At 30.5% G+C, this 20,732-nt stretch overlaps 1 protein-coding gene across 1 annotated transcript in view; it reads right to left on the bottom strand.

Annotated features, from left to right (window-relative positions):
- Positions 1-20,732, bottom strand: part of LOC111614478 (ubiquitin-conjugating enzyme E2-17 kDa-like) — a 57,591-nt gene that overhangs the window by 22,847 nt on the left and 14,012 nt on the right. The window contains exon 2 of the mRNA XM_023355853.1: positions 11,746-11,809. Coding sequence (XP_023211621.1) covers positions 11,746-11,809 — 64 coding nt within the window. The remainder of the gene's footprint in view (positions 1-11,745; positions 11,810-20,732) is intronic.

Raw genomic sequence — 20,732 nt, 5'->3', positions numbered from 1 at the left:
GCCTGGATTAACAAGGTCCATGCTCATGAGATGTGTAGAAGTTTGTGTTTGAAAAATATGTCACAGTCTCCATGGGCCATCAGTTGTGAAAGCAGTATTGGTCCAAGTATAAATATTGCAATGCCCACACCAGTTGTGGAAAACCAGTTTCTGAGGCAATCCAGCCACAGAAGCATGTAAACCATGCCAAAGGATGAAATGGACATCAAAAATGAAGTAGTAACATCCTTACTATACCATTACAAAACTTGACAGATATGATAGCATACAGACAACTGTTATATCACTTGTTTTCATAACAATATCATCTCACTATCACTGTATAAATGGTGTAAAAAAACTGCATCCTTATACCACAAACAAGACTAGAACATATTAAACAATAAATCGCAGAACAATTACATCAACAAACAAATACTCCAAACATCAACAATGATCAAATCATCATTCAGAGTAAGATGCATGCATTGACAATACTGTTTCTACCACCACTATTTTCACTGATGCTGACAATATCAGCACATCTTTATTACCTGAAATAGATTCAGGTTTAATTCATACTCTCCTTTTCCAGGAAGCATTCACTAAATTTACATGCATTGACCCTGCATAATGGCCATGCATTCCCAAAATCAACACTTCTAAACTACGAGGGCTATTTTTTAAATAAAGTCCATTTGTAAATGAGTGAGAATGACACGCAATTGCAGCAGTGTGCATGAGCATCTGCTTTCAGTATGCTTTGTGCATGTTTAGATGCCATTTGCAGCCATATCGTCTGTCTGTGTGATGAACTGTAGAAGTTTATAATGTTTAAGAAAATTGAGTCGCCTACTGACTAAGATTAGATCTGTTATTAGATTTCAGCACAAAAGATCATGGTAACTGTCTTTTGGGACAGGAAAGGGTCTTTGTTAGTGGATTTTATGCCAAGAAGCACAACATTCAATTTTGATGCTTATTGTGATCTTGAGAAAACTCCGCTGTGCCATACAAGACAAGCAGTGTGGCCTAATGTCTTCCGGTGGCAGGTGGCAGATTTCTTTGAAGTCATAATTTTAAAAATTTTTTGAGCAGTATGACAAATGTTTGAACCAAAATGGAAATTATGTAGAAAAGTAGATAAAAGTATGTAGAATATGGGAAAAAATATATTTTAATGATATTTACAGTATTTTTCTTCTTATTAAAAAACAGACCTTGTAGTAAGGAAAACACTACACTACGTAAACACTTACATATTACCAGATTGCACTCATTCCATTTGTACTCTCAGATATCCACTAGTGCTGATGAACTCATAGTAATGACTTACCATTGACTAAAACTGCATTCACAGACAGAAGCACACAAAATAAAAACCCTTCAGAAGCCTGCCTAGCAAAGAATAGAAACTTTATTTTAAAAACTTTTTATATTAATTATTATATAGGCAAAAAGCTTAATTTTGAGGATAGAGAGGAGTTTTATAATAAATTGTAAATGGTAATAACGAGTAAAATCATTAAATCCGATCCCATTCGAGATACCACACGTAATCCCCTCTATCTCCGCACCTCTTCGACCTTTGACCACCAAAATTTATAGGCATCAATCCCTCTAACAAATGAAAATCCATGTTAAATTTCAGAAAATTTCGACGAAAGGCACACGAGTTATTAAATTTCAAAGTGGGCGAACAAAATCGCGTAACAACAAGCANGCAAAGAATAGAAACTTTATTTTAAAAACTTTTTATATTAATTATTATAAAATGTTTAGACATTTTATAATAATTAAGCAGTTTAATTTTGAAGGTATAGATGAGTTTTATAAAAAAAATTTTAAATGCTAATAAAGGAGTAAAATCTGAACCCACTCAAGATATGACCCTTCTTATGTTCCTCATCCCTTAAGTTTTAACAGCCAAAATTTAATACAGTAGAAATGCAATAATTTGTCATATTCTATAAATTGTCACCTTGAAAAGGTGTTATTTTCAGATGATGACTTATATTTTACACACAATGTGTAATAGCCAGTTCTCACCCAGCTGCTGTATTTAGCAGTAATTAATTGAAAATTATTACAGGTTGATTATTACAACCAAAGAAAATGCATGGATAGATCAAAAAATTTTTTACAGCCTGGTTTTGTAGTGTTTGTAGTTCAGATGAAATCTTATCTTAAATCTAAAAATTTATACCAGAAAAAAAAACTTAATTATGGACAATGCCTCAGCACGTCCATTGAATGCCTTAGAAGTCAATAAAGATATAAAATGAATCTTTCTTCCTCCAAACACAACCTCTCTGATTCATTGGCTGATTGAAAATTTGAAGCATTGCTACTGAAAAATGTTTGTTCAACATTTTATTTCTTGTCACATAGGTATGAATTGGACAAATTTTGGAAACAACACACTATTAAACATGCAATTTTCAACATCACCAAAAGAATGTTCCAAATGAAACACTGTCTCAAAATTAAAACAAACTTTGGTCATCAAATGCACTTAATGGAAGTAATAGCAATGAAAACAAATGCTGAATGATGTTTTTCAAGTGTGTAACAACATCTTTCAAATAGAATAGGGTGATTTTAAAATGACTAGCTGAATGTGGATAGCTTGGATTTGGGATATGAAATTTTGAACAACAATGAAATAATAGAATGAGTAACAAACAAGAACATAATAAAGAGGCAGATAAAGATGATGACAACAAAGACATTCAATTCTCATAACAAATTCGACATTTTAACTGCAAAGAAGTTGGGAAATATTATCAAAATGCATCAAATGGTACAAACAGCAAAATGAGGCAGAAATTCCAAACTTAATCACAATGTGGCATATATCCAACTTGGCAATCACAAAGGTATGCAAAAAAAATAGTTTGAAAAAAAAAATAATCACAGTTTTTTAAAATGTAATATATATGTTACTGTGAAAGACTGAAATTAGAGAGTGTCGATATTTTCCGGTGAAAGTCAACACATACAAAATACGTCGGTGAAAGACCAAATATTGATTATTAGAACAATCGTCAGTGTATGTCGACAAGCACAGATAAGCTTTGGTGGAGGTCAAAATGACACCCAAGAAGCCGATGTTGACAGAGAGGCAACAGTCTGTTGCCAAATCATTTGTGGGTAGCCCGGGGGTGGCCAACAGTTTTTGCCCCCGGGCCGAATTGGAAAGAAAACTTTTTCCATGGGCTGAACCAGAGGCTGCCCTAGGAAGATTATGAGGTGGTGCGAGATCTCATTGTGGTGTCACCCTGTAGAGACTAAATTGTAGATAGAGATTACAGATACATTTTTCACATATCATGCTTTATCAACATTCTATGCTGTACTTAAGAGATTTGTAATGGAGGGTTAACTCTAAAAGATCAACAACTCGCACAGTGAGTTGTTGATCTTTTTTTTTTTTAGGCGTCAAAATTTTTCATTAAGCTATTCAGATTTGAGTAACTAATATTGAAAGATTAATTGAAGGCCACAAATTCATTAGACAGACCATATGTTGGCGATGTCTGGGGTAGCTGGAGGTAGGACAATGTCATACCTCTTTTCCCAGCAACAGTTTGGTGGAAACCACCCACTTTGTCATTGGATGGTGTTTTTGTTCTTTTGATCCCGTGAAGTGGGGATCGGTTTGTCAGGTTGAGCGGCAGAGGATGAGTAGGGTCATTGGTAAGGCATCGGCAATATCTGAATAAAAGACACCATTAACAGATCAGTTCATAATCACGTAATAATGTAATCAGTTCATAATTTGTAAAGAAAAGTTACTTTCCATAGATGAGATTTCTTCTTAAAAAATATCGCTGATAGAAGCAGGTGCAGCTAATTCAAAAAGTGGAGGGCAAGGCTATATATGCTGTCATTGCAAAAAGAAGTGATCCACAAATAAATGCAGTTGTAAAAGCAAGGGACTCTTGTGCAATTCAAATGCCATAACAGTTTAAGTTGTTGCAATAAATAAGATTGTATAACGTTAATCACATAATTTATGTGTAAGTTTATTATTGTATTATTTTTCTTAATGATTTAGAGTGTACTGTTCGTTTTAGGTTAAACAGTTTATTTACATGTGCTGTTACTTAAGCTTTCTCCTATTTTGACATTAAAAAGTTGCATTGTCGTCTTAACATAATAAAAATATTTTTATTCAACATTCACCATCAGTGCATGCTGAATGTCAACATTTGCCAGGGTAAGTGAGAAATAATGATATTTAGCAAATATTTCATACATACACAAAACGACTGTGTGAATGCTGACAATCACCAGAGAATGTTAACATTTGCCATTGGTCATTCACAGTAACATGTACACAGATAAATGAACACTTTTTTAACATTCTGGCAAGATTTAAAGTATATAAGATATTTTTTATGTTATGTTCTTAGCTTTGATAAAACATTTTTCAAACATTTTTGAAAAAATTAGTTATAATTTACGTATTGTGTTAATTAAAACTACAAAGGTACTTCAAAATGTATTTTCATTGTTGTTCCTAGAATTTTCTATAATTTTCCAATTTCCATAATTCTCAGTCCCAGACATGACAAACTATAAAGTTTCTACTGTAGTATCAATCTCCAATACCAAACCTCCCTACAAAATTTCATTATTTGATAAAATACACAGAAATTATTAATTTCAAAGTGGGTGAATAAAATCTTCCCAAACATTCATACAGAGAAAAAACCCGCCCAACTATTTTTTGCATTTTTCAAGGTCCCGAGTCCAAAAATGTAAAAATAATCATAGTCACTTTTTAACTGATCACCATTTTCTCTCAGTTATATATAACAAACAGAAAAGTAATCATTTGCAGCAGGGCCTATTAATTCTAGTTGACTTTTCAAAAGTTAATATGCCTTTGAACTAATTCAAATAATAATGATAAAACATGTCAGTGAAAACAAGACACATGAGCCAGATAACTTTGCTTTGGAATCATATTTGATTCATACAATATAGGTTGAAGATCTGTGTGATAAAATGATAAATACAGTAAGACCCCACTTAATGCGGGGATGCATTCCTAGAGAACAAAGCACTAAGCAAAACAGTGTTAAACAAGGTCATTTTAACAGAGTAAATAGGATAATTCAAAGTCAAGTCTAGTCTGTGGCCAAGAGAATAGGTTTTGCATATATATTGTTCCAGAATCTTACTTGTAATGCAAAACACTCATTAAGCAAAAACAGTTTTTCCCATAGAAATTAATGTAAAATACGATAACGCGTTCCATGCTGAAAAAAAATACTCAAATAATTTATGTATAACGTTTATTCAAAGAAAATTATACAATATACATTGTTAAGGAGAGTGAATCAATATCTTTTCTTCTAGTGCAAAATGAGCCAACCTGAAATGCAAATTCAATTTGCAGAAAACAAAAAACTAAAAGAAAGTCACAATATGTCTGATAAACATGCCAAAAGATATGCAATTCTTGGGCTATGTAAAGGCTATAATTAAATATTAGAAGTTGCGGCCAAGCGTTGAGTCCCATCATCCTGTAAGTTTGACAATGACCATTGGAATCATGCTCGACGTTCCAAATGCTATTATCAAACTTCTAGGATTACAGAATGACATTTGACATTCATGTTTTAGAGATGAAAGCTTTAGCCGCAACCTCTCTATTAGAAATTAATTTATTTGACTAGAGGTAGGCAGTTATGTTGTCATCTTGCATTCAACTTAATAATTATAAATAATTTTTAATTTAGACATTTCTAAAATTTAATTTGGAATTGGTCATTAAATTTCTAATATTTAATTAAAGCCTTTATACAGCCCAAGAATTTGGCATATAGTTTGGAATGTTTATTATATAACAGGTTATGGTTGTTGATGTTTATATGTAACATGTATGAACACAAACAACACTAAGATGCTAGCAGAACGAGTGCTAAGCACAGACTGGAGCATACGCACAATCCAGGACTTCCCCTCTCCTCGTCACCAGTTATGCAAAACGTCACTCATTAAGTGAGGTTCCACTGTATTTTAGCTCAGATAATTAGAAATATGCATACAATGAAATTCAAATTCATATCTGGTCCAATGACCTGCAAAAACATTGTTTAATTCAAAATCTATCATCATATTGTGTGTTTATAAGGAAAGTTTCAAAGTCCAAGTAGCAGTTTCATTTTTTGGTTTTACCAATTACATGTTGATTTATTGGACACCTGTTCAAGGTCATTCAGACATTGTACATATTGCCAATGAAGAGAGAATTTTTTTTTATTTTTATGGATGAAAACTGTTTGGCATTTAATTATTTTGAACATTTTTTTTGCAAAAATCTAGTGTTTCCATAATTCCAAAGTCCATTATAAGACGTATTCAGGACAGAATGCATACATAATTTTGGCCGTTAATAGATTTTTAATAGAGATAGTAAGTGTTAACGGAGAATAGAGATTCATCAGATCACATAATTTTTGTAATCTCTAACTCAAGATGTTGAATTCTTCATTGAACTAGCCATTGTCTTGTAGACAAAACAGGTGGGAAACTTTTATAGAAGCACTTAAGCTCCTTTCGTACATTATTTTCAGGTCTTCCTTTGAATGTAGTTTTGTTTTCATCAAGTACATGCCAACTGACGGTTTTTTGAAATTGCTTAAATTACTAAGTACACATAATATAAATGCATTTGTAACCATATTAGTAAAATTATGTAAGATAAAGTCAAGTTTTATTCAGAAATTAAAAAATAAATTTTGATTTAAAAAAAAGTTCAGATAATTTTAACTCAAATAATTCTTAGTAGTTTTTTTTTAGCCCCTTGAGTTTCAAAATAAAGAGGTTTTAATGTATTGAAGTAATGATCACACATAATTTTATGAGCATTAATATATAACTGAATGAATAAGCATATACAGTGGTACCTCAGGTTATGAACACCCCAGCATACGAAATTTTCAGGATACGACATGAAATTCGAACATATTTTTGCTCCACGATACGAACAAAAACTCACCATACGACGTTACATTAGTTCGCATTTTTCATTTGTTTTTCTTACTACAGTTATTTTTTTAATGTATTACTTGGCTTTAATTTGAGTATGTTTTTCGCGTTGGAACGAATTATTTGGTTTTACATGTAATCGTATGGGAAAAGATGATCCACCTTACGACATTTTCATGATACGATCTCAGTTTCGGAACGGATTAATTTCGTATCCTGAGGTACCACTGTAGTAATATCTTTCATATAAAAACTGACTGTATAAGAATGGAAGTGTCAAATATCATGAAAAATCTGAAACATGTATATCTAATAAAGGTATCCTTCAATTAATGTGGATAATTAAACCTTGATGCTACTACATATATCAAAATCATGTTAACCAAATATGGAGGTACAGTATAGTACCTTGGTACTCAACTACCCACTAGAACAACTTCTTGATTAATAACAGATGTTTTTATTTTTAATAAACATAAATAGCAAATTTACCAACACTTTATTTGCCAAGAAAAATGTATCTATGTCCAAGTAAAGATAGCTGTTAAAGCTGCATTAATTAAAATTTCTGCTGCATATAAAAAGGGATTGCTAGCTTACACAATCTTCAGAATAAACTTATTCATTGGAAACTGTAGTATAGAGCTTTCAAAAAGTTTAATATTTTCATCTGAATAGAAAAAATTATATATAAAATGCTATCATATTGTGCTATTTAAACTTTTTTTTCTATTTATAATCCAAGATTTGTAACTCTGATTACTTTAAAGTATAATATGTGTGTTCAAATTTTTTTATACCAATAATTAAATAATTTGCATTTATATTATACTGAAGATATTTAAATTTATCTAATTTCTCCCCACTAGCAAAGCAACTTAAATTTGCAAATTTCAGAAAAACTTATTTTTTTGATGCTTGTTCTAAAATTAACTAAATCATGATAAAAGGCAAAGAATGCATAATAAACAAAAACTGTTGTTAATCTATCTTCACTCTAAAAGAATTCACATTTATATTGTTAATTTTTTTTTCCTCAAATCTCATTTAAGAGAATTTTGAATTTTTCACATTTAAAAATGTCTTGGAGAAAAAACCTAACAGAAACTAAAAACCTTAATTGAAAAGAACTGTAGTGACTAAATAGATAATTTAAATTTTAAATTGTGTTTGCTTATTCTGTCAATGATTTTAGAAGTATAAATTTCTAATGTATATAAACTAGAGAGAGAGTGAGTGAATGTGCGAGCAAGTGTGTGTGTGTGTTCAGAAACAAGCAGGATTGGAAATAAAAACAACTAGTATTTAAGACCTTTTTATTCCTTACTTTGATTTTTGACATTTAATTTTTGCACTAGTTCAAAATCAAATATGTTAACTTCAGTAACAGTATTATATCAAACAATTGTCTACAGATTTTTGAAATTAAGGCAAGTGTTTGATAGCATATTGAAATGGAAAAAAAATTAGAAGTAACACCAAAAATATTCAAAAATAGTGTACTTCATTAAAATCATTTGAAGAAAGTTATGAATTCAAGTGAAGTTATAATAAAAATAACTCAAAATTAATTGATAAAGTATTATTTCCACTAAAAGTTTGATCCAGTTTATAAGCTTTTTTACAGGTGATATGTAAAGAACAAAGATAAATACAGTAGAGCATCGATTATCCGACTCAATTGGAGACTGGGGTTGGTCGGATAACTGAAAAAACAGATAATTGAAAAGTATGAAAAAATACATTATTAGTATATTAGTATATCCCATGTAATTAGTATATCGCTATTAACCTACTTTGCGTTGAATTTTCATCGATGTTAAGCCTAATAAATTTTTTTTAAAAATAATAATCATCACTATTGTATCGTTAAAAATTATTTTAAAATTATTTTATTGCTCACAAAACAAACGACCACTCATAATTAGAAAATTAAGTCTCATTTAAATACTGGCCTCCTGTTCATGGTCAAGCCAGTGTTCCCAGCTAAAACACAACAATTTAACGAAAATAATATTAAAGTAGCCAAGACATAGCCAAATATTGTAGCCCCACATCACTAGCGGACATTTGAATTTGCAGACTAGAACGCAGTCGGTTAACCGATGTGACGGTTGATCGGAGGTCGGATAATCGATGCTCTACTGTATATGCAAATAATTTTTAATTTTTTCAATCGCTTCATCAATATCCATAGTACCTCATAGTAACATACTGCTCTGTACTGATGAAAAAAATTCTGTATTTTAGGTTCTAAGATTTTTAGAAGCAAAATTTGTCCCATTTTATCACTTGTGACTGTAAACACGAATTGACCTTACATGTTTTATGTAGTGGCAAATATTCTAAAACAGAAAAAGATAACAGGTGTTCAACTGCTACTTTACAACTGGTTATAATATAAATTAATAAACACTGCAATAATCTAATCAATCGGCAACAACATTTTAAACAAAGTGCAAATGTTTTTGCCCTTGTTGAATGGGCATCATTAGGTAATAAACCGTTGAGAAAAAATTCTACAAGAAGTCATTCTACAAAATCTAAACTCCCCTTTCCCCCCCTGTCAATATATGTCATACACTCCTCCCCTACACATGGGTTCAGCAATCCCCGATGTTTCCTCAACAGTTTATTGCCTGGTGATGCTCATTCAACAAGGGCAAAAATATTTGCACTTTGTTTAAAATATTGTTGCCAATTGATTAGGTTATTTCAGTGTTTATTAATTGATAACAATGTATTCAGGGAATGGTTAAAGAGAGATGCTCCATTAAGCAGGAATATAATTCATTTTTTCCCGATTATTATTATATGCATTTATGATTATTATATCATATCACACATGTTTATAATATTGAAACAAGGACAAATAATGGTAAAAATGAGTATATTCTTATGGATATAAAAGTTTCAATATTTAAACATCTCACAATCAGTCCTGAAAATTACTTCTAGATTCTTCCTATAAAAGTAAAGAAAGCACCATGCAATAAATTGGTAGTGTTAATTTCATATTTCTTGCTGAACATACGTTCACTTCCAAAACTAAAAAAATCTGATATAAAAATAAAAGCTGCTTCTAAAAACTATAATTTATTCCAAAAACCTTTTACAGAATGTCCCTATTCACATTGTTTTTTAAATTAAATTCTGTGTTTAAATATAATAAAGGAAAGTTAACTGCCATTTACCCCACCTTGGGAAGAAAGATCTTGTCACCAATAAAAGATTTTCTCTTTCCCAACTAACTGGATATAGCAATTTGAAATACTGCCATAAACAGATAAATTGCCTAATACTGTCTATAATTGTCTATTTTTGTACATCTGATTCTCTTCAATAAGTAAAAAATATTATATCAAATATCAATATCAAAATTATGAGAAAGATTAAAATAGAAAATTTTTAAAGATATGAAAAAAATAATAAAAATTGTCTTATCCAGGAAAAACCTTTTACAATATATTTTAAAGTTTATAAGTGAAATCTCATTGTATTTTTGCATTGAATTGATTCATTAATTGCTAAAATTTTAAAAGGATTATGCAAAAAGCATAATCTATCTTCTACTATTGGCACTTCTAAAAGAAAATTTCACAAAAATTACCTTTAATATGGTTATATGTGATATTGGATAAGAGTAGCATTAATCTATCATATTTTTTAATGCTGTTTTTGATACACAAATGTCAAACTGGAGAAAAATAATTCAGCAAATTTTCTTAACTTTGTCCAAAAAAAAATTAAAAACTGAACTAAAATAACTTAAGATAACTATTCATAGAAACAGTAAACAACTTTTTCGTGCACTGACTGTAGAAATATAGCACCTAGACCAGGGGTCGCCAAAGTGGTCGATGCAACATCATTGGGGGGGGTCGATGCGGCTAAGTGGTCACAACCTTTTTTTTTTTGCTTAGAGAGACCACAACCCACAACGGTTGTTTTTTTTGCTCATACACATACACTTGTAATAAAACTTTACGGTGGGGGTCAATGTAAGGCTTTGGAAAGTGATTGGGGGTCGACGGTTAAAAAAATTTGGCGACCCCTGACCTAGACTGAAACAGATTCAATTGTTTTGGCTAAAACATTGGTACCTACTCTCTAATAAAGATCTAATAAAGACCTGTTGCTAACTAATTCTTATCAATTACTTCATAATTTTCATAAAAGACAACTTTTTTCTGAAAGTCTTTTGAAACAAACTAATTGATAGATGTATTTTTATTAATGCATTTTTTTAATGAGTTTTCAGTTGAAAAAAAAAAAGCCATTTATCTTTATACTAACAAAAGTAATTCATAAAATCTCTTTCAAATAAAGTATATCAAGTCATAAATTCATTTGGATACATTTATACATTATCTCAGCAATAAATTTGTATAGCATATATTTTTATTTTTATGAATCTAACTTAATGGAAGAAACTGCACTGAGTTCACAGAAATTATTGGATGCCATACAATAACAATGAATAACTCATTTCCATGAACACATGAAAAAATACAAATCTTGTTTTATTATTCAAGTTTAGTTAGGAATAAAACAGAATTTTCTTTTTGAAAGTTCATTCTGTATCATTTAATACACCTTCCTATTTAATGAATCTGCATATTATTTCATCATTCTTAATATTTCAAATTACAACTGAATTTATCAAATGCTCACAGTTAAGCCTGAAATTTTATTCACATACACAGAAATAACTAGTCTATTTCTTTAAAGCAGAACATGTTAAATTGTTTAAATACTCACAATCATCTCCAACTGGTCCAGCTGAACACTGAGCAGGAGGATCTCTTCCCAAATCTTGAAGTTCCTATATAAACAAATATTCAATATAGTCATCTTCAATCTCTTCATATTAATAAATATTCTTAAAAATTTCTAATCTAATCAATTTTATAAAGTAGAATAATTGTCAAAGAAGATCTATCTCAAATACTAAATGGAGCAAAAACAACTTTTTGTTTAGGGTCCATTTACACACAACAGTGACACGCCGGCAGTGACGATTTGGTGACAGTGACATCAAGCACGACACAGTGATGAGTATTTACACACTACAGTGACGTGACCATGCTGTCAGTGAGTGGTCATGGACTTTTCAGAGGATGAATTGGCTATGATAGCTATATGTTTGGAAGAAGAAGAAAAAGAAATGCAATCAATAAAGCGCTGCAAGTGGGTACATCAAGCATGGACAAAAAATATCAACAGAATGGGAGTTTCATACTTTCTATAAAAAATTGAGATGACAAATCTATATTTTTTTTTATATTTTCGAATATTGCAACATGCATTTCATATTTTATTAAACAAAACAGGGAAAATATTCATTTTGTACTCAATGTCCATGTATTTTGAATGAGATAAATCAAATAGAACAGTTGCAATAAAAATGCACCATTTCAATTAAATGTTCATCATCCATTGGAAAACAAAATTTACCGTCAGTGAAAATATCATTCCCGTCAAATGTACTTTCATGGTACAGTCACGCCACTACCATTGCACAGCACTGTGATGGACGAGTCTGGACAGAGTTGTTTAAAACTAGGTCAACAATTTTCCACAGGCAAAAATTCACTGCACTGTGCTGGCACATCACTGTTGTGTGTAAATGGACCTTTATACTTTAATAGTTACTATATCTTTTAATAATGAAGATTCAAAACTAAATTTGCATTTAAGTCATTTCATTTCATCAAATTAATAAAAATATCAATATATTTTTTCATTCTCATTTCAAAATCCTCGCATAATTAAAAAAACCATCACTAAAGATTATTTCAATATTTCCCAAAAATCTTTTCAACACGATAATCAATTTTAGAAAAATTATTATTATGATATAATAAATTTAGAAAGATGTTTTCTTTTCCATGAACTTAAAGCAAATATCTTATGTAATATTTGTTATCAGTATTAATAATACTATGTGGAGAACTACAGAAGAAAATATAATATAACAAAAAGCTTTTTCTTTAAAAAACTAAATATTTTCAAAAATTATTTCTTTGCATGGTTACACAGCATCTTTATTATTTCACTACATTCCAAGGAATTGGAATTCAGTTGATTTATTTTTATTGGAAAGTTTCCTTTATGATAATATATCATCCTATCAACTTTTTTTATATTTAAAACTGTCATCATATGTAAAAAATGATTTAATATTAAACATTTACATTTAGCAATAACGAATAATATTAGATATTCTTTAATTATTATAGTGAAAGCTTAATTCATCATTTTTACTGGGTGGCCTTAAACCTGTGCATAGACGAAAACAATAAATGCAGGATTTTGTATAAAATGAATGGGGAAACATGCCACATTTGATTATATGTATTCATTTAATCAAAAACATACACCAATGACATTTTTTCTACTGTCAAGTTTAATTTAATTTAAAAACAGTAATTGATCATTTGTTAGTAACACTTTTCCTTTTCAACTGAAAAGTAAACTTTCTATTAATTTACTAGGCCTAAATTTAGGCTTAGTAAATTAATAGAAACTAGACACTGGTTTGGTCCCAGTTTCAATGTCACTATCCAACTTGTCAGTTGGCAGATAAGATGTGAAAGATTGCACAGTAAATTATACAGTGTCCAAACTTTCACTTGCTACACCATATTGTAAATAAACCACCACTGTTAATACTGCCAATGCATATAAACATTTATGTACAGTACATGTTGTTGTTCTGTCTTAAAATGACCAGTCCATTTAATGTACTTTAAGACTAAAAATTCTAACCAGTATATGCAAGAAAATGACAGAGTAAATCAAGGAAAAAGTGACAGAGTTTTAATTTCCATAATTTAAATAGGATTTGTTCAGAGAGCTTAAAAACTGAACAGTGTTTCTTTGAAAGCAATACATCAAAACATAGTGCATCATACACGTAAGAGAAGAGTAAGTGTGATTCTGAATGATGGGGACACGACAGATACAACGCATGCGCAGTGGACATTGCACAATTGAATCACCGTTTGAATTTTTCTTTTTAAAATTGCGTGACAGTGTTTTAGAATAAGGAATCCAGCTGTTTTACCTGAGGAAGGACATGGAAGGTGTTCAGAAAATATTTGCTTTTACAAAGTTGTTTATTTTTGTATTTCTACACACTGGTTAGAGGCACGAGTAAGTACGTTTTATTTACTTATTATACACACTCCGGTGTGCATGAAGAAGTTACATCAAAAAAAAAAATCTAGGTTTCACTTCAATATCCATGTTTGATAAAATAGAAAGTTTTTTACATTATGTAAATAAATTTAGCAAATTTATATTTGATTGTTCTAACAAATAATGAAATAAAAATAAGATAATGCCAAGACAATTGTTCATAAACAAACTGAACAGAATGGTGAAAATTTGGTATAACTTGTAACTTGGGAGACCTTGTAAATTGTGAGAAGAAAAAAAAAAACTGAAATGAGAGCTCTAATTGTGAAGCGGCAATTTTCACAAATCTTTTCATTGATTTTCGTCACCCATTCATCAGTCAAAATGCTTAGTCGACCACTTCACTTTCCACCATAAACATTAGTGCAGCCATTTTTAAACATAATGCACCACTGCCTCCACTCATTATATCGTTTCCATACACCTCACAAAGGCAGATGAATTTCAATTGGTTTGTGGTTTTTTGCTAACAAAAACTTAATCACTGACTGCACTTTGCAACTCGCAGAATTTTCAATTGCAGCACACATTTTAAAAATTCACAGTGGAAAAAGCAGAAGTAACACAAACCACACACTAACACCAGGGGCGCCGCTAGCTGTTTGAACGCCCGTGTGCAATACCGATTATGCCGCCCCCTGTTTAACTACGATTACCTATGCTGAGCTTGCCAGAAAGGCTCTCTGCCGCCCCCTGGACGTGCCGCCCGCGTGCGGTGCACGCCTGCTTACGGCGGCCCTGACTAACACAGCTGAATGTAATGAGTGAAGATGCTCTGACACCAAAATGGCAACTCTAGCTCAATCCCACCCCCTAGCAGCCAAAACATAAAGATTACTTTCTGGATTACCACATAGTATTAAGCATTAAGAAAAATATACCTGAAGTGATTTTTAGCACCAATATCTTGAGTAAAACTTACTTATTTAAATTGCAGAATACGGTATATTTTTCATAGGTCATTTATTTTCATACTATATTTAAATATCACTGTCACCTGAATCATAATCATTTGTCAGGAATGAATTAACTCATAGAAAGGTATTCAATTCTAAATTTTCAAATGTAAGTTTTCTGCATTTACATGAAAGGATATTTTGTATTAGAAAACAATTGTTCAACATCCATAGATGTTAAAGGCAGGTACTGTACTTGACTTGAAGTTCTAAATCATTGCATTCCAAATCTGGATTCTTAGCAAAACTCCATTTATTGGCAAATCCAACTAACTTAGTTGAAGATGTTTCATTTTCAATTCAGTGATTGCAACAACAATGAATTTATATGAATTTGGCATAATTAGTTTTTTTCTTGAAGTACTGTAAAAAAGATTATATATTTACATTTAGGCTGTGTACACACTAGGTGTTTTTAAACGCTCGTCGAAAGCCAAGCTAACACGCGTTAGCTCGGCGTTCGACGAGCGTTTAGCGGAGCATGCGCACTGGCTCGGTTTGGAAATGGATGTGGAAGTGATTGCTTGTGGAAGTGATTGCTTGTGTGTGGCTCCTCTATCGTCGCTATAAAAGACGACGGCAGAGGCAAAGAGAATTTTGGGTGCACCCAATATTACGAGATAGACTGACGCATGAAATGTTTNTTTCATCTGAATAGAAAAAATTATATATAAAATGCTATCATATTGTGCTATTTAAACTTTTTTTTCTATTTATAATCCCAGATTTGTAACTCTGATTACTTTAAAGTATAATATGTGTGTTCAAATTTTTTTATACCAATAATTAAATAATTTGCATTTATATTATACTGAAGATATTTAAATTTATCTAATTTCTCCCCACTAGCAAAGCAACTTAAATTTGCAAATTTCAGAAAAACTTATTTTTTTGATGCTTGTTCTAAAATTAACTAAATCATGATAAAAGGCAAAGAATGCATAATAAACAAAAACTGTTGTTAATCTATCTTCACTCTAAAAGAATTCACATTTATATTGTTAATTTTTTTTTCCTCAAATCTCATTTAAGAGAATTTTGAATTTTTCACATTTAAAAATGTCTTGGAGAAAAAACCTAACAGAAACTAAAAACCTTAATTGAAAAGAACTGTAGTGACTAAATAGATAATTTAAATTTTAAATTGTGTTTGCTTATTCTGTCAATGATTTTAGAAGTATAAATTTCTAATGTATATAAACTAGAGAGAGAGAGTGAGTGAATGTGCGAGCAAGTGTGTGTGTGTGTTCAGAAACAAGCAGGATTGGAAATAAAAACAACTAGTATTTAAGACCTTTTTATTCCTTACTTTGATTTTTGACATTTAATTTTTGCACTAGTTCAAAATCAAATATGTTAACTTCAGTAACAGTATTATATCAAACAATTGTCTACAGATTTTTGAAATTAAGGCAAGTGTTTGATAGCATATTGAAATGGAAAAAAAATTAGAAGTAACACCAAAAATATTCAAAAATAGTGTACTTCATTAAAATCATTTGAAGAAAGTTATGAATTCAAGTGAAGTTATAATAAAAATAACTCAAAATTAATTGATAAAGTATTATTTCCACTAAAAGTTTGATCCAGTTTATAAGCTTTTTTACAGGTGATATGTAAAGAACAAAGATAAATACAGTAGAGCATCGATTATCCGACTCAATTGGAGACTGGGGTTGGTCGGATAACTGAAAAAACAGATAAATGAAAAGTATGAAAAAATACATTATTAGTATATTAGTATATCCCATGTAATTAGTATATCGCTATTAACCTACTTTGCGGACGTATTCAGGACAGAATGCATACATAATTTTGGCCGTTAATAGATTTTTAATAGAGATAGTAAGTGTTAACGGAGAATAGAGATTCATCAGATCACATAATTTTTGTAATCTCTAACTCAAGATGTTGAATTCTTCATTGAACTAGCCATTGTCTTGTACAAAACAGGTGGGAAACTTTTATAGAAGCACTTAAGCTCCTTTCGTACATTATTTTCAGGTCTTCCTTTGAATGTAGTTTTGTTTTCATCAAGTACATGCCAACTGACGGTTTTTTGAAATTGCTTAAATTACTAAGTACACATAATATAAATGCATTTGTAACCATATTAGTAAAATTATGTAAGATAAAGTCAAGTTTTATTCAGAAATTAAAAAATAAATTTTGATTTAAAAAAAAGTTCAGATAATTTTAACTCAAATAATTCTTAGTAGTTTTTTTTTAGCCCCTTGAGTTTCAAAATAAAGAGGTTTTAATGTATTGAAGTAATGATCACACATAATTTTATGAGCATTAATATATAACTGAATGAATAAGCATATACAGTGGTACCTCAGGTTATGAACACCCCAGCATACGAAATTTTCAGGATACGACATGAAATTCGAACATATTTTTGCTCCACGATACGAACAAAAACTCACCATACGACGTTACATTAGTTCGCATTTTTCATTTGTTTTTCTTACTACAGTTATTTTTTTAAATGTATTACTTGGCTTTAATTTGAGTATGTTTTTCGCGTTGGAACGAATTATTTGGTTTTACATGTAATCGTATGGGAAAAGATGATCCACCTTACGACATTTTCATGATACGATCTCAGTTTCGGAACGGATTAATTTCGTATCCTGAGGTACCACTGTATAGGTGAAACAGGTAGGACTTTAGAGTTAAGAATTAAGGAATACGAAGCAGCAATAAGGTTAAAATATAATAATTCTCCTCAGTTTAACCATATAAAAAAATAACTGTCAGATTGATAGAAACAATGTTAAAATCCTTCATTTGGAAAATAACATTTATAAATGTAAATTTAAAGAACATATCGAAATTATAAAAATCTACTAGTAAAAATGTAATCAATATCTCTAACAGTATGCAAATAGATCAGCAATGGTACAGTCTGATAGAGGGCATAATGACAAAAATTTCCCTATAATGTAAGAGTCATACACCATAATGTAAAGTACAATGTATTGTGTGTTAAGAAAAATATTAATGTCAGTATGTATTCTTTGTAATTTTTAAAGAAAAGTTTATATTTTTGTAAATAATTTTAGAAGGTTACTACAATTAGTTACCCTACTGCTGTTTGAGATTAAAAATATCTTCAGGAATTTTTAGCAATTTCTTAGAATTTTAATGTAATATGATATATACANAAAAATCTATAAACGCGCGTTTAACGCGCACATTTGAGTGTGTACAGCTACATAGAACTCTTGGTTCTTTAAAACGCGCATTTAAAAGCGTGCGTTGAAAAACGCCTAGTGTGTACAGGCTCTTATCCTAAGGGTAAGATTATTACTGTTAAATTATTTTCTATTAACACACAGCTTGAATTTGACAATAGGTACTACTGTTAAAATTTTCAAACTAACTACTGTCTAATTTTTTAAATTTAGATATTTTAATTCTAGCTAGTTGTGATATGTTTGACAACCTCTTGTACAGCTTCATCCAAACATTTTACGTCACAACTAATGTCCTGCAAGGTCAAAATTTTCAACCTGGTTAAAAGAAAATGTCTGTGTAAGATTAAATGTAAAAGTTTTGTTTTGATTTGTACTAATAAATAACCTGTAATTTGACAGACATCAGTCCATTTTAATTTGATTCTCACTAATCTAAATGTAATGTATGAATGAAGTTTATAATCCTATAAAAATAAAAATTACTGAATATTTAATTAGAAAAATCTTATAATTATACACCAATTTTCAGAATAGTAATCAATACATAATTATAATAATACAATTTCAATTTTACTATATTCAAAGCAATATATTTGAACTTATCTGCAATTGAACATTTTCAAGAACCTGACAAGTTTGTACACATTGCTCCATATAATATAGGATATTTCAAATAAATTGGTCAGATTGATATTAAATATAAAGATAACATGGTTTAAATTTAAAATTTATCACAATATGAATGAATTTTGATACAAGGGCAGGCTGAAAAGTACACATGCTTGTAGAGCACAAACGAAATGATTTTCAGAAGCATGCCAGATGGCATAGGGAAGTAACGTTCCCCCCCCTCTATGTGCATGCACAGTTTGAGGTTGTTGCGTTCATTCAGTATATTTTGAGAATCGGAAATATGGAGACATGTTCTGGTGCTATGTCAACGAGAGTTAAACAGCATGCTGTTATCGAATTTTTAACTGCTGAAAAAATTATGTTTAAAGGCTGTTTATGGTGACAATGCTGTTGATTGTAAATTGATGGATAATAAAATTTTGTGGTTGCAAGCCTGGAAAAGCCATAATTGTTGATTAAGCACACAGCGGAAGTCCGATCACTGCCACAGACAATCACTGTTGCACCATGTTGCAATGTTTAATTCTTCTCAGTACATACAGACTCTAAAACACCTCCGACGTTGAGCTTAACATGTTAGAGGCAGCCTGGCACCAATAATCTTGCAACATGACAATGCTCATCCACACACCTCGCGCACAACTGGAGAGGCTTTTGGAAACCTGAAGTTTGAACCGATTCCACACTCTTCTTATCCCCCTGATCTTGCGCCTTGTGATTTTTATTTGTTTCCTCTACATAAGAGAGACCTCAAGGGTAATCATTACACCTCAGATGATGAGGTGAAGTCAGCTGTCAAGTCCTGGATTCGAGAAAAGTCTGAAGAATTTTTCAGTGACGGAATGAAAAAACTTGTTACACATTGGGAGAAATGTGTTAGTCATCATTAAGGCTATGTTGAAAAATAAATATATAATTTTGAAGCTTAAGAATTGTACTTTAACGTACTTTTTGCCCGATCTTGCTATTTGTTTTTGTTCGTGTTCTACAAGCATGTGTGCATTACTTTTCAGCCTGCCCTTGTAGTTTCAAAAGTGTTGAAATAGATATTTTTTAAAATTAATTTTTAAAAACATTATACAATTGTTTTTCATCAATGAGAAAGATTTCTGATTATTTGCTTAATCTAAAATTTTTGTAAACAACAAGAATCATATAAAACCAAGGTTACCAATTATCAACATTGTAATACCTAACATTGAAAATCATAAATGTTACTGCAATAAAAACAACAAATCATCCTACATATAATGTTCTACAGTATATGTACTTTAATTTTTAAAAGTAAGATTATAAAGCATGTTTATTTTTATTATATATTTATCAAAATTACTATTTTATTTCATTATTTTATTAATAACTGTATTTTATTTCATTTCATTTCCTTCATTTATTCTGATAAAACAGCACACACAGATATCCAGATTTCCAACATTTTTGCAAGTTAGAAACATTTATCAATGTAAAAATTATATTTTTAACAAACTATATGCAATATTAGAAAAAAAACAATCATCTTTCAGACATACATTTTTCATTTATCATCAAAATTTACATATGGATTATTATATACAGTAGCGCGTCGGTTATCCGAAGGAATTCCAGTCGACAAATTTAAATTTTCGCCAGTGCTGTGGCGCTGTAATCTTTGGCTATGTCTTCGGCTACTCAAATATTTTACGTTTTTGATACTAAATTAACTTCTGAAGTATAATTTTTTATTGTTTTTATATTTTTCAATATATTTATTTTG

Source organism: Centruroides sculpturatus, unplaced genomic scaffold (genome assembly GCF_000671375.1).
Source record: "Centruroides sculpturatus isolate CEXI.00-Female unplaced genomic scaffold, Cexi_2.0 scaffold1922, whole genome shotgun sequence".
Classification (NCBI taxonomy): Eukaryota; Metazoa; Arthropoda; class Arachnida; order Scorpiones; family Buthidae; genus Centruroides; species Centruroides sculpturatus.
This window is presented reverse-complemented; position numbering and strand designations above follow the sequence as displayed.